Source organism: Naegleria gruberi (assembly GCF_000004985.1).
Source record: "Naegleria gruberi genomic scaffold NAEGRscaffold_45, whole genome shotgun sequence".
NCBI lineage: Eukaryota > Heterolobosea > Eutetramitea > Acrasida > Naegleriidae > Naegleria > Naegleria gruberi.
In genome coordinates, this window is record NW_003163282.1 from 96701 (window position 1) to 112105 (window position 15405).

General features: G+C 32.8%; 5 protein-coding genes across 5 annotated transcripts; 1 reads left to right on the plus strand and 4 right to left on the minus strand.

The window, feature by feature from the left end:
* Window positions 1-366: 366 nt before the first annotated feature.
* NAEGRDRAFT_58932 (uncharacterized protein) lies at window positions 367-2224 on the minus strand. Its single transcript, XM_002673635.1, has one exon. The coding sequence runs from the start codon at window positions 1923-1925 to the stop codon at window positions 411-413; it is 1515 nt and encodes a 504-aa protein (XP_002673681.1). The 5' UTR covers window positions 1926-2224; the 3' UTR covers window positions 367-410.
* A 296-nt stretch (window positions 2225-2520) lies between these two features.
* On the minus strand, window positions 2521-3651 carry NAEGRDRAFT_71209 (uncharacterized protein; the record flags this gene model as incomplete). Its single annotated transcript, XM_002673636.1, has 1 exon — window positions 2521-3651. The coding sequence occupies one exon, from the start codon at window positions 3649-3651 to the stop codon at window positions 2521-2523; it is 1131 nt and encodes a 376-aa protein (XP_002673682.1).
* A 501-nt stretch (window positions 3652-4152) lies between these two features.
* NAEGRDRAFT_80865 (uncharacterized protein) lies at window positions 4153-6658 on the plus strand. The gene is made up of 5 exons (XM_002673564.1): window positions 4153-4466; window positions 4513-5344; window positions 5385-5527; window positions 5574-5652; window positions 5700-6658. Exons 1-5 carry the CDS (start codon window positions 4156-4158, stop codon window positions 5778-5780), a joined length of 1446 nt encoding a protein of 481 aa, XP_002673610.1. The 5' UTR covers window positions 4153-4155; the 3' UTR covers window positions 5781-6658.
* Window positions 6659-9364: 2706 nt separating this feature from the next.
* Window positions 9365-10087, minus strand: NAEGRDRAFT_71212 (uncharacterized protein; the record flags this gene model as incomplete). The annotated part of the gene is made up of 1 exon (XM_002673637.1): window positions 9365-10087. The coding sequence occupies one exon, from the start codon at window positions 10085-10087 to the stop codon at window positions 9365-9367; it is 723 nt and encodes a 240-aa protein (XP_002673683.1).
* A 205-nt stretch (window positions 10088-10292) lies between these two features.
* On the minus strand, window positions 10293-15038 carry NAEGRDRAFT_58934 (uncharacterized protein; the record flags this gene model as incomplete). The annotated part of the gene is made up of 1 exon (XM_002673638.1): window positions 10293-15038. One exon carries the CDS (start codon window positions 15036-15038, stop codon window positions 11787-11789), a length of 3252 nt encoding a protein of 1083 aa, XP_002673684.1. The 3' UTR covers window positions 10293-11786.
* Window positions 15039-15405: the final 367 nt, after the last annotated feature.

Below are 15405 nucleotides of genomic sequence, written 5' to 3' on the forward strand. Positions count from 1 at the left end.
TAAAGAATTTACATTACTATCATCATTATGTCCAATTAGTATCGGAATGGCACTTGGAAAAATCAAATTCAAATAACTCATCCAAAAGAATACGAGTAAAATCAGTGGGATAACAATCAGCAGCAATCCGTACAATATTAATTCATATTTTGTTAAATCTTTTCCCTTTCCAATATCTTTAAAATTGGTTTTATAATGTTTCCGAAAATTGCCATAATCAAAACTTCCCGATCGTGCTCTAAAGTATCGGGATTCAATATTTTGAAGTGATGATGAAGATTCCATGGATGATGGTGCTGACATTTTTTTGGGTGATAAAATTGTAAAATATGAAATTCAAATGGATCACAATATGTTTCAATATGAATAATAAATTAAAGGTTTATAATTGTCAAAACTGTGAAATATCTCTACTTTTGTTGCTCACTGTCCTTGTATAATTGATAGCCAGCAGAAGCTCCTGTTTTAGCAGCACTGAATGCTCCTTTTCCAATTGCTAAGAATCCTTTAGCAACCTTCTTTTGCATGTCCTTGTCATTGGCAGCTTTATGAATTGCGTTACCAACAGCTTTTTGGACTTTTTCATTACCTGCAGTGTTTGCAATTGCATTACCGATACCACTTTGAACTGTCTTGTTGGTAGCAAGAGTTTGGATCAACACATTATCAGTATTTGATGCAATTGTTGTTCCAATTGTGGATTGAACTTTTTCATTTTTGGCAGCATTTGACACTCCAGAACCAACTTTTCTTTGGACTTGCTCATTTTGTGCCAAATTTCCAACTTGTCTTCCAACATATTCTTGAACTTGATCGTTATTGGCAACTCTTTCCAATCCATTATTATAAGCATTTTGAACATAATTTCCTGATTGAGTTGATACTTGATATTGTGGCTGTTGCTGTTGTTGATGTTGTTGTTGATATTGTTGTTGATAATGTTGTTGGAATGATCGATATTGTGGTGGTACAGAATAGTTTGGTTCATAATTTTGATAAGTGGTAGGTTGTGGATAAATTGGTTGAGATGGTTGTTGTGAAATTTTTGGTGGTTGTTGATATATTGGTTGTGATTGTGGTTGATAGGAAGGATAATTTCCTTGATACATTGGTTGTTGATATTGTTGTTGAGAAAAGTTCGAACTAATTTGTTGTTTCATCATTCTAGCTTGTTTTGGACTAATTAAATGGTAGACACTGTTTGGAGTATTTGGAGATTCATGTTCAATTATTCCAGGAAGTAATCTGACATAGTGAATTGTTCTAGAATTGTTTTTTGAGCGTTGTGCAATCATGGTTGGAGTTTTGTAAAGAGTATTTGGATCTTTACATCTGACTGCAACTGAAAATCTCTTATTTAAATCTTTTGCAGAAACTGGTCTAGGTAATTTTTCAAGTGTACTTGTTGTTTCATGAACTGGCATAATTGGTTGAATGACAGATTTTCTTCTATCAGAATCATTTTTTGGAGAAGATGAAGCAGAGTTGGATGTTGGAATTTGAAAAGTAACAGGTTTAACTGGCTTACTTGTTGGTTGTGGAATCACAGGACTTGACACTTCATATAATTCAGACAGTTGACCTCTCAATTTTTCAATTTCTTGTTTAACTAGATCACACTTTTGAAAATTATAATCATATTCTGTTTTAGTCTTTTCAAAATCTTCAGCTTCTTCATCAAAATCAGCATGGGTTGGTATTTTCTTTACAACAAGAATTAAATATTGTATCAATGCCTTGTACATTCCTTCTAAATCTTGTGATTCTCTGAATAGTTTAGCTTCCTTTAGTAAATTCTTTGCCGTTTCAAAGTAAATTTCCAATGGAGTATCATCATCAATTTCAATCATTTGTTCAATGGCTGCTTTATTCAAATCCTCGAGGGATGAATAGAGCAATCGTTGATTGGTAGGTGTATTAGACATTCGGAATGATGATTTTAATTATTTAATAATTTAATAAATTGAATATATATATTATTACTACTATTATATGTTCTGCTATGGAGTAGTAGTTGATCAACAAATAGCCTATTGATGTTTTTATACTACTTCTAAAATTACAAAATTACAATTTATAGACAAAATACTACTACTACTCGTATTATTACTACTATATTGTTGTTAAAATAATTATTACTATTAAAAACTATTTAAAAAACTATTACAATAATATCAAATGGTGATGACCCAAAAATCAAAGAGAGGAAAAAAAAGGCTTTTTTGAGATTTTTCAAAGGCTTGCTTGATCAACAACCGAGTTCTATTTGTTTTCCTTGAGGAATTTAAAAATTATCTTCCAGTTTGCGCTGAAGTTTTTTTGGCTCTTCGGAGAACGTTTGAAAAATCTGAGACGAATAGGAACTTTAGATTTGCAGCACAAATCTCATGCTTATTGTTTAGTAATAGAAGGAATATTTGGGTAATAGAGGAAGGTAAATGTGTTGGTTTATTGAGGGTTCATTTGTGAAATATGTTCATGATTTCCAAATTCGAAAGTCCAGAAAGTTTCTGATATTCATTATTGAAGGGAAGAATTGATAATTTTCCAAATTTGATCTCTCTTATCGAAATCTCTTTCAATTCCCATAAAGTTTGTTATCAAATCACCGTGGAAGAATTGCTCCAATGGATGAAGTTGAATGACAGAGTTTGGACACAGTGCAGATAATTCCTGATGGAAAACTTGAGATTGAATCCATGGACATGTTACATCCTTTTTTCCATGAGCAATTGAAGTGGATGGCCATTTACTGACAGATTCTGGATTGGCCACATTATTCGAACGAATGATTAAGGTTGGTGAAAAGAGAGGGAATCTATGAGTGCCTTTACAAATCTTCCACATTGGTGAAATATCATGAACCTTTCTTGTCTTTTCGTATTCGTAGTGAGTGGCCATATCATAAACTCCACAAAGGAGAACTAATTTTTTAACTTGTTCAAGTTTCCAATTCGTCTTTTCAAAATTGAAATTATTGTAAATCTTATTAAGTGAAATGAGTGAAAATAAATGAGCTCCAGCACTGTGTCCAACAAGAATAATTTCTGGATTATCCATTTTTTCATTCACACGTTCAATAACATAATTAACACCCCTATCTACATCCTCAATCATTTCCTCCAAATGAACTTGTGGAAATAAACTATAATTCAAATTATAACATGCATGATTCTTTTGTCCAGATACGAAACTAGCAAATCGATGATACAAATCAGCAGATCCACTATGCCACGTTCCACCATGCAAGAATATATAAACTCTATTACTTTGATCTGGTTTAAATGGAATATACTCATGCACAGTTTGTCTCCTTCTCTGATTGGCATATCTAATTCCATAATTCAAATAGAAATTCTTCTCATGATCCTTTCCATAGAGAAATCTCTTTAATTTTCTCACCACTTGTCCAAAACCTTTCAATAGCCAATATTTCAATCGATTTTTCTTTTCATCATGATCATGATATTCATCAATATGGGAAATTAAATTGAGTTCATTCCTCAAAAACCACGGAATGTGCATCACTTGATACCAAACAATGTCCAGCAAAACAAGACCCTCACAAAACTTTTGATTGAACCATCCTTTCCATGTTGAAGATGGAGAAGAAGAGGATACAGATGAATTGCTTGGTTGTGAAGAGGACATTTTTTTTGTGTTTTTTTTGCAACTCCGATATTCAGATTGCATGTTTTTAACAGCTGCTTTCGGAAGGACTACGAGGATTCAGGGATTTAATTAAGTATTCAATTTAGAGTCGAGCCATTTAAGATATTGAACCAATTGTAAAGTGAAGAGGAGAGAAATACATTTGACATTTTTCATTTTGACCGAATTGTTGTAAAAGATATTATCTAAAAAACTATTGACCCTTTTCAACTGGTAGGAAAATGTTTTATTTAGATAACGAAATTGAATCTTTCAATGCTCAATTTGAAAAATTCCATTGTAATCTGTTCAGCATCTTTGTATTTAGAAAAATTCGTAAAAAAAAATGTGAGTAAAAAGTGGAGGGAATTTTTTTGATCATCATTAATTTTTAAAATATTTCCTTGTCATCACGATAACGTTGATCCGAACCAAAAATATTCCGATAAATATTATTCCGATGATGATGAATATTATTATTTTTCTTTTGGAGAGAAGAAACAAATGTCTTCAATAGAATTTGATTCATTGACAAGTGGAAAGTCAGTATTAGAAAGAGCCAAATATATTCCAATTCGTTTGACATTTGAGGAGAGAAAGAAATTGAGATTGTTGGAAGCTACTTTGACTGTTAGTGAATATACTGATAAAATTGATACTATTAGAACATTTGGAAAGTTGAAGAGAATTAAAGAACAATGTGAGGAAATTTGTGCAATTTTGTGTGGTTTGATGGTTGCTGCTGATTATCAAAAAGGTCAAGAATTGATCGCCAATAAGAACTTTCAAGATAATGAAGAATTTTTCCAAGATGTGTAAGTGTTCAATATTTGTAATGTGACAAGTCAACTTTGTGAATAGATTTGAAATTGGAAGACGTTACAAGATTATGAATCCTGAAAAGATGAGAGGAACCTATGGTAAACTCTGTTATATTATTCAAGACAGTCAACAACCTGAAGTTCAAGAAATGTTAGGATTTAAACTTGATAGACCTGTCAAGACTGTTCATTGGTTCTTGGAACAACATGATGCTCTTGAAATTCTTGAGGATAAAGATATTGACACTGCCACAAATGAAATTTTTGCAAATGGAAAGACAAGAATGCAAGTTGAAGAAGAAATTAAAATGAAGGAAAAGGCAGCCAAGAGAATTTGTAAAGTTTACTCTGAGTCATGTGAAATGGAAGAAGAAGATATTGAAAAATGTCTTTACTCAATTGGTGATAGTAGTGCATATCTTAGACAAGCCGTATATCCAGTTGAAACCATCCTCTCCTTCTTGCTGAATAATTTCAAGCGTGATGATTATGAAGATGGTCACTCATTGGCTATTATGGCAGGCCATGAAGGTGCTCGTTTATCTCACAATCATGCCATTCAATTTGATTTCGTCTATCAAACTCTTACATTGTGGAAAAATGTTGGAAGAGATATGTTTGAATTGTGGTTCTTAGCTGAAAGAGATTTGTTCTCATCTACACATACCTATTCCTTAAGAAATACTGGTCAAGGTCTCAACAGAGTTCAATACTGTCCAAATGTTAGAAGAGCAATGGAAAAGTTGTTATCTCAAACACAGAATAGCACCTCTTCTTGGGTAGGAAGTTCAGTTATTCACTTGGGTGATGATGCTGTTCCTAACAGTTTAATGTTTATTGACAAGTATACTCAAATTTCAAGAATTTTGAATGTATGTATTTTCACTTATTATTTACAAACTTTTGAATTAGCCAATCATTCAAACAATTACAGAAATTGATAACTATATGATTAAGGATCAAAACTTGAAAGAATATATCAATACTACATTTGGAGGTCCAGAGGAAGCAAAGATGACAATTTTGATCGATCTTTTTAGACATGGATTTGACGGGTAAGTTATGTGGTTTTCATAATTACTAATTTGTTTCATTATTAAGATCGGGTGCTGATAACTTTTTCATGGCTGGCTCTTGTATAGATGGTAGATTGACAAGTGCTTGGAATTTCTGTTCAAAGGTTAGTATCTTTCTAATTTCTCGTATTCTTATTCAAAATTATCTTAGATCAATAAGAAGAATTATTTCCCTCTCTTCCTTTTGGGAGGCTTCATTGGTTTCGATGGTGGTTCAGGTTTTGACAGATAAATCATTTCATAACACCTTTGAATCAATTTTTTGTAACTTATATTAAATTACTTATTACTTGAATTATTTATGGATTAAGAAGTGTTATTTTACAACACGTTTATTGGAAAAAATCTCCATTATCCTCGAACATGTCTTCTTGGTTTACGTTATAATTATTGTCGATAGGGGTTTGAGAAATCTCTGTACTTTCTTCTCGAATTACGCTAAACATCCATACATAACCAAAAACAGTGCCATTATTCTCTGTAACTTTCTGTCCATAACAATTCATTTTCAGTCTCGAGTCATAAATTTGAGAAGAATTCATAGAATGTTCATCAGGTGACATTTGCGCCTCCAACTTGTCAGGGAAATCCATAAGCACTGAATTTGACAAAATCTCCATAATGGTTCCTTTCATTTCTGGAATATCATACACTCTTCTACCAAAGAAATTCTTTCTATGATTGTTAAACAATGCATCAAATCTTTCATTATTCCATAAAATATATCCTTGCTTATCGTAAAAACATGTTGGTTGTTTCGAACCAAAGAGTCTCTCCAGAATCTTAAGGAACATGTCTTGGAAAGTTTGCGGACTATCATTAATAAGGGATTCTCTTGAAATGTGACTCATGTCATAATCTGAAACTGTATGATTAAGCTGAGAAGGTAGTACAATGTCAGTGTGATTCTCTTCAATATTGGTTGATTTCATATTTGGATTGGATAATCTGATTACAATCCATTGAGGAAGTCCCATTTCATTTCTTATGCAACAAAACTCTGTCGAAAGAGGTGCACATTTTCCATTTCTATTAACAAATTTGATACTATGTTTGCATGAATCCGAGTTTGTACTTAGCATTTGTAACAGGAGAATATCATGTTTTATGATATCTTGTGGATGTAAATAATTTTGTAAATTTGATCTAAACTCGATATCATTGACAGAATCAAATCCAAGCATATCTTTCATAGCCTCGTTGACTTTAACAACAAAACCATCTAATAAAGTCACCATACTTGGTATTGTATGATTTGTAATAGAGGTGTCATCACTTAAAATATCAATAATAGATCCAATAATAGATGTCTTTTTTCTATTATTAATAATTTGTAATCTAGAACTAGATTGACTGATTGGTACCTTTTGTACTTTTTTACCTTTTGATTTATCACCATAGTAACAACCTTTTGGTTTTTGTTGAAGAGTAGGTAAAGGATATGGAGTAGAAAATTCAGAGTGTTGAATAGTATTAGTAAACTGAGGAATATCTTGCCATGTTTCCATTTCGTCAGTACCAAGAAAATTATCTGTTGAAGGTGTTAATTTTGGCATTAATAAACTAGTAATATCAGTAGGAATATTGTTAATAAAATTAGTTGACATTGGAATAGGTATTGAAGATAGAGAAGGATTAGATGTTGACATTGGTAAAGGAAGAGAGGATGGTTGTGTGGTAGGAGGTAAAATTGGATGATTTTCTTTTGATGTGTTGATATTGTTTGTACTTGCTGGTTCGGAAATATCTTCACTAGATGATGCTTTTGAAGATCTTCCTGATGCAGCTTCTTGGAGTTTCTTTGTTGTTTTTCGTTGTTTTGTCTTTAACTCTGTGCCACCTATAGAGTTTGAAGATGATGTTTTCTTTTGTAATGAAGATGGAGGTGGTGGAGGATACGATGTTGGTGGGGTTGCTGTTGATGTTTTTGATGAAGAGTTAGGAATAGATGAGGCACTGCTGCTATTAGTTTGCTTTACATCCTTTGTAGTGGTAGTATTATTGGCATTATTACTATTCCCAGTTGCTATTATAGAGGATGATGAGCTTGAGGCAGGTATACTACTAGTTGTTACTTGTTGTGTTGATGAAGAAGCAGCAACTGTACTTGAAGTTGTCATAGCAGAGGCATTAGCAGTTGCAGCTTGGGCAGCTTGTGCGCTCCTTCTCTTCTTTTTCTTATCTTGCTCCAGCTTCAAGTGAAATATAAACTCTTCTTGTGGTCCTCTCTTTTTTCCACATCTCATCTTTCTCTTCTTCTTCTCCACCAAGTTATACTTTTGAGCTAAAATGTCTGAAGGAACATTCGACATATCATCTTCTTGTTGGATAACAGTCGGACTGCTAGGTCTTGGGGGTGGAGATGGTGATCTTGTTGGAGAAGAGGATCTGTTACTTGATCGATTAGAAGTATTAGCAGCTGCTGTTGCTATCGATGATGATGTTGGATGAGAATTATTAGAAGAAGAAGGTGGAGGAGGAGTAAGAAGCATATTCGAGACATGAGGTTGTTGCATACCTCCAGAAAACATTTGTAACATTTTCATCATCATCATTGGATCAACTGGAGGAGCACCATTATTTTGATTTGTTGTGGTACTGCTTCCTTGATTATTATTACTTCCATTATTATTCATTTGCATATATTGTTGTAACATTTGCATCATTAACATGGGATCTTCACCCGTACCTAGAGGATTGGGTATCATAGAATTGTTATTATTATTATTATTGTTTGTGCTGCTCATCTCCTCTAAAATATGATAATTTGAGGATGGTTGTTGGGTTGATACGGAGGGTTGTGTATTGATTATGGAGGAGGAAGGAGATGTTAAACTAGAGGTGGATTTGTTCTTTGTTTTGGAGTTTGATGATGATAACTTCATCTAACACAAAAAGTCTAAATTTGATGTTTTTAAAACTAAAATTCTCTCTTGTCGATACTAGACAGTGGTAAGAGATAGATCCAAAAACTTTCCAAACAACAAAATTGGTACAATTACTGCACCAAAAGATCTTATTAATTTAGAATAATACTAGTGTTGATAAAAATCAAGTATGTGTTGCAGCTGATTAAATTTCCACTTTTTCAAAATCAGCACACAATATTGTTGTTGATGTAATATATTACTATTACGATAGCCTCAAGAGCCGATAAGACCGTCGTCTTCCACAAAGAATTTCTAAAATTCCGTTTGTTTTCTTGATGTCTTCGTCTTCGACTTGTTTGGTGGTGGCCGAGAGGAGAATTTGATGGGTGTTGATATTTTTTCTGGATAGTGAAAAGAAGAACATTGAAATGGAGAAAGAAAACAATTGTCATCATCACCATCGACTTGTTGTTGTTGTTGATGGGATTGTAGATTATGAAAATACTCAAGGTAAACATGCATATGATAGAGAGAATGTACTCGGGGTGACTGGTTGAGTCATGACATTCTAGCTGAATTGAGTATTTGCAATACACAAAATTGGCATGCTTCGTTTTTGGAATTATACAGTAAAATTGAAATGATAACAACACTTCACTATTATGTATGCGAATTAAATATTCATACTTCCTCTCAGCTAGTGAATAATAAATAGTGTTGTCAAGATGAAAGGACCACAAACAATCTCACTACACAACAATCGAACAATACTTGAAGGTCAAAATTCAACATTCATTATGAATATTCCTCTTCCTTAATGGATGCAAAAATCAAAAAGGTAGACCGGTGGATAAGGTTATGGAAGGATTTTATGACTTATTTGGATGTTATTACAGGAGGGATTAGAATCCAAGTGAGGAGGTTGATGAACCTTAAAGAATCTGCGTTAACAGAGGTAATCCAAGAGGTTCACCTGTTGATGTCTCGTCTTGTTGGAGAGTCCAAACAATTTACTCAATTGATCAAGTGTTTTGCTATCTTTCAATGATATTGCTTGATCGTAGAGAGCAAATGGATTCTTCTTTTCCAATGCTTTGGAGAGAGTCCATTCATACTTTTCCTTTGGATTCTCAACTGGTAATTGTGTAGATGATGAATTTTCATTCATTCCCTTCATCATATTTCCATAAATTTCACTTAAAAACCAAAATCCAAATGAATTTCCCTTGTAGGCAGCTTGTTCGAAATATTCTCTTGCCTTTTCCAAATCAATGTTGATGGATTTATCTGAATCTTTCAATCCTTTATAATAGATATAACCCAGAATTGAGAGTGCACTTGAGAAATCATTCATGCTCTCCAATATTTCCATTGCGTTTTGAATATCTTTGGTGTGTCCACAACTTCCTTCCAATTCAAACATGGCCAAAAGAATTGTTCGATGAGAATAATTCTCTCCATTACAATCGGAAAGTGTCTCAAATATGGCTTTGTAATTTTTACATCCTTCCTTTCCGAATAATTGTTTAAATATTTTGTAAATTGGAAAAGAAAATCCATCAGGTGAAAATGTCAAAAAAACAGTCAAATCGAGTGCTTCTTTAAATGATCCAAATTTAATGAGTGATGTGATGGCAGAGTATAAAATCTGTGGGTCTTGTGGATTCATATTTTTTTAGAAATTGATTTTTGACATTTTTCACTTGATCCATTTTGACAGCACTTCCATCTCCTAAATCTCCAAACAATCCTGAACATCTCTGTCATGAATTCATGTAATAAATAAATTGTTTCATTGTAAATAAAATCACGTTTAGCTGAATTGAATTTACAATTTTCTAATTTTAATTCCAACTTTAAAAAAAAAATGCAATGTTCCATCTGTGAGGGAAGCATCAAGAGACAACAATTCGTTTGTGCAGCTTGCACGCTGGAAGCCATCAGGGGCAAATCGGAATTATATGCAAAATTACTGAAAAAACGTAACGAATTGAAGGAAAGGCTTGAAAAGGAGATTTTAAACGATCAACAACAATTAACGGTTCTTCAGAGGAATGTAAGAAATCAGAAGGAGAAGAATAGGCTCCTGAAGGAGTATATTAAGCAAATACAACATGAAAATACAAATCAAGAACAATTATGTAAGAAAATGTTTGATGATCAAACGAAAAGAAAGGAAGAATTTGAACAGGCTAGAAATTCTCTGAGAAATATTATTCAGGAGAATAGAGGGAGTATGGAAACTCAATATCAGAGTTTGAAAGGATTTAATTCGGAAAAGTTTGAAAAGATGAGAAGAACAAGTTGTTTCAGTCTTTTTCAATCATTTCCGATTTCTACAAATTCTGGGAAAATCATCACTCAAGCTAAAAGTACAAACAAATTAGTATTACATATTCAATGCGATCCAAGTAGTAAGGAGTTGTATTTCTTGCAAAGAGATTTTAAATTGCCAATTTCTGTAATTTCGGAAGGATTTGATTTTATTGAAGCAATTGCAAAATTTGATTCTTTTGATTATTATACACAAAAGGCATTGAATGAAGTTGGATCGTTTAAAGACACTTGGCCTTCTTCACAGAATTTATCAGCCATGCTTGGATATTTAGTACTTGTCATTCAGCAATTATCACAAATTTTAGAAATACCTGTTCCATATGAAATGGAGTATAGAGGATGTAAATCAATTATTTATGATTTGATTGGATCTGAATTGAGGAGAAAGAGAATTGCAGAACAAATGGAAAAACAGGATATGAATGATTCTAATATTTCTTCTGCATCAATCGTATATTCAGAATCAGACTTGTACACTACTATTGTTGAACCAAAATTCAAGACTTATCCATTATTTGATCCTGGAAGTAATACTTTGGGATCGCCAGCAAGTGGTGAATCATTCCCGACAAACTTATTACTCTCTACTGAATCGTTGACTAGTAGTTCTTCTGATATATTATCCAGTTCAAGCAACTCAAGGGAGGGCTTTGTTAGAGCTGTTGAATTATTGAACGATAATGTTATTGCCATCTGCCATGGTCAAGGTATTATGGTGTCAGAAATCAATAGCAGAAACCTAATGCATAATTTATTGACTTTATATCATTATGAAAATATTGGTTGTGTAGGACCTTTCTTGTACACTTCCAAGGTTAAGAAAACAGAGGAAATTGCGGACATATCTGTATTCAAGACTAATATTAACGAAAATCACTATTTTATTGTAAATGAGGTGGCACAAGAAGTAATTATGAAAAAAATTATTGTACATAGTAAGGAAACAATTTCAACACAAACAATCAAGAATAATTCGGTAATATCAGGACATCTCAAAGAGGATTATCTTGATAAGGATGATGAATAAATATTTACTCATCTCTTTCAAAGAATCTAGTTGATTCATTAATGACATTATGATGATTAGAATCTGAAATCTCACGATTCTTCTGACAACTTAATGTTACACTTATCAAAACAATAACAATTAAGAAAACTGGAATAACAGCTGCTGCTCCAAACAGGAAAGAACTTATGCTAAACCAATCATCTCCTTGTTCAGAATTCCATAAATCGAGACTGAATGTTCTAATTTCGCCTGGTTTAAGAATGATCTTGGTAAAGTTTAGATTTTTCGTAGCATAATTTAGCGACATTGTCATTTCCACAATATTACTAATAAAGTAATCAGAGAATATTGCCTGTGGATATAATGTGACTGGTTTTGAATGAATTAAACTTTCTTGGGCTTCATAAATATGTTGAAGTCTGAGAGCAGTAAATCTTTGGTTAGGTGTAGTAACATTATTTCTGGTTTGAAGTGAAAGAAGGTGAATGTTTGATGGCAACTCATTGAGGAATCTCGATTCAGAATTGAATTTTCCAACATAGGTAAGGACAGCCTCTTTAATGTCGCTATCAGTGGCAAGTGAGGCGTACAATGAAATAGAGTTAGAAAACATTCTCAAAGCAGGGGCATTGAATAATTTTGAAATGGTTGGTCTATAATTACTCGAGTCAGATGGTGGAGCTAAAAGAATTCTTAATGGAATAGTAACTGTTTGCGTTACATTAAGATTTTCACCTAAACCACGATCGTCATCAGTTAAAGTGTTTCTGTTCAACATGAATTCAATTGATCCATTTCTAAGACTTGCAACTCCTGCTGCTTGTCTGGTGAATAACGTTAATTGGATATCATTTGATCTGATGAATGATGATTCCACTATTGGATAGTAGTTACCAGCAATTTTGTTAAAGAAGTAGCTATCATTAAATCTTGATGGTGCATACGGACGTTCAATCATTTCATACCCATTGCTGTCTGTGTAAAGAGTTGTTTGTACATCTCCTAAACTGAACTCGGTGATCATTTCCTTATTATCTCCTGTTTGAGCACTTGTAGACATGTCTAATACAAAGCCATTTTCTGGAATGTTATATTCATTGTAAATCACAAAAGTTTGAGTGACATTGTTTGTATATCTCTGGCTCAATGATTGAACAACTTTTCCATTGGAAATAATACAATCAAGATATTCAGTTTCGAACACTAAATCTTGTGCATAACCTGTTGTTCTCAAAATATAGGCACCATCTCCATAAGAGACGTATTGGGCAATCTTTTGTGAAATTGTAGTGGTTGTTCCAGTATATTTGTTAGTAATAGATTTGAGGACGTATGGAAGTTTTCCATTTGTCAACTCAAATGTTGCCTTGATGTAACCATTTTCCATATTCACAACATTTTCATATTGTGTTTGCTTCTTTTCAATTGTTGTTGCTTTAAAGTCTTGTTGAATTATGAAATAGGTTGAGAATCCGACAGGAACTACAGAAGCTTTAAAGTAAAGATAGGTGGTTCCATCAATTTCCTTAACTACATCAGAATCTATTTGTGTTACATCTCCAGTTTCTCGTGAGTAATAATAAACAGAAATAGAGTTGGCCTTGACTGGAATTTTGATATATTCTTGGGTTGTCCATCCAAGAGAGTTGAATAGGGTGAGAGCATAGATTGGTTTCTTTTCATCTAGTAACAGGGATTGGTCGAGAGAAACATTTAGCAAATCTTTTGTAACACCTCTAGTTGCTACATATTCGAAAATCAAAGAAGTCTTATTCTTTAGGGCAACAGTTGCATTTTGAATAATATCCGTATAGTTTTTAAGAACAAATCTCTTTTCAGTACCTGTTATGGCATCATGATGCAGTGCTAAAGCCACAGAATTTCTCATATATTGCAATGCTTCTTCAGCTTGATTGAGATCTTTTTCAATATTTCTATTGAGACTTGTCTCAACCTTATAAAGTTCACTTTGACAAGCTGTAAAGATCATTTCACAATTTCTTAAAAGTCTTTCGCTTTCTCTAACTAATTGTTTAAATTGAGGTTCAGACACGAAATATCCACTCCAATAGGCAATACAATCACCAAATTGATCCTCATCGACTCCCCAACAAGTTGGATATGGGAAGTAGTCGCTATAGGAATCACTGTTATATGTTTTTACAGGGAATACATTTGGATTGGTTTTGTTATGGACTTGTTCAAAATATTCTGAGAGAGTAGAATATCTCATATTAACACCAAATCTTTGGAAATTCTTGTTAATGTAAGAAATAAGTAAATCCATATTGTCAAACATGAGATTTGCCTTTTGGAATCTGAAATCGTTTCCAAATGGTATCAACACGTTGTTGGTTCTGTAGGTCTTGGAAACGTTTCTCATGTAATCAACAAGTAAGGAAGCTCTTGCATCAATATTTTCATTAGTTATTGGAGGATTGCTTGCAGGGTCAGATTCAAAATCAAAACCTGTACACGTTCCGTCATTGAAACAAATTTCTGGTGCACTGTAATGATGTTCTAAAACATGTGTGAAAATGCATGAATTTGGATCTGAATGTGAAGGACACCATTCCCATTCGAAATGCTTTTCAATAGCATATGTTCCACTTCCAGGAATTTCCCTATATTTATGTTTCAATCTTTCATCAATTCTATCAACAACATGATATTTGAATCCCATTTTAGATAATAAATAAGCAAAGGTACGAGAAGCTCCAAATGGATCAATTTGCCAACCAACTTGAATATCTGCTCCAATTACTTTTTGTACAAATTGATGACCTTGAGTCATTTGATCTATTATTGCAGAATAAGTAGGAAGGGCTTCATCTGTCATAACATATCCTCCATTCACTATTTCTATTTGTTTGTTATGAACTAATTTTTTGAATGCATCTCTCTGGGTCTGTGTACTATTATTCCACCACATTTCAAGGAAACCAGATTCTGACCAAATAAATCGTTTTTGTGGATCAGCATTCAAATACTTGATCACATTATCAATGATCACAGTTACATTATATTTCGAATAAAAGTTTACAGTCTCCAACCATCCCAAATCACAATGAGAATGAGCAACAATAAAAGCATTCACAACTGAATCCGAATTTTCTTTTAATTCATCAAATTCCACTTCTTGATGCCTATTATTACTCTTTGCTTTAGCACATTCAACCCTATTCGGAATTTCCAGCCCCACAAATAATATTACAACAATTATTAATACTACTAATACATTAATATACAAAGGTCGCTTTTTTCCATTGACCATCACCAATGGAAGCCTTGAAGAGTTGGTTGTAATAGGATGAAAATTTCCCGCCAAGCTCGAGAGATGAAAACATTTTTTTTTAATTGATTTGATCAAGTTTTGTATTTTTTGAATTGTTTTTAAAAAGGATTTGTTTTTAAATTGTGTATTGTTTATAACGAGAAAATAGTATTTCCTTAAAGGGTTATCTGAATATTTTAATAAATTAATATTTATAGATTGAAGAATATTTTACAAAATTAAATAATTAAATGTTTATGAAATAGAGCAATTTGTTAATTGGAATAGAATAAATTCCGACTATTGTCTTTAGTTACACCTAGGTGGCCATGTTAGGAATTATGGAGGCCCATTTTCCTAAATAGTC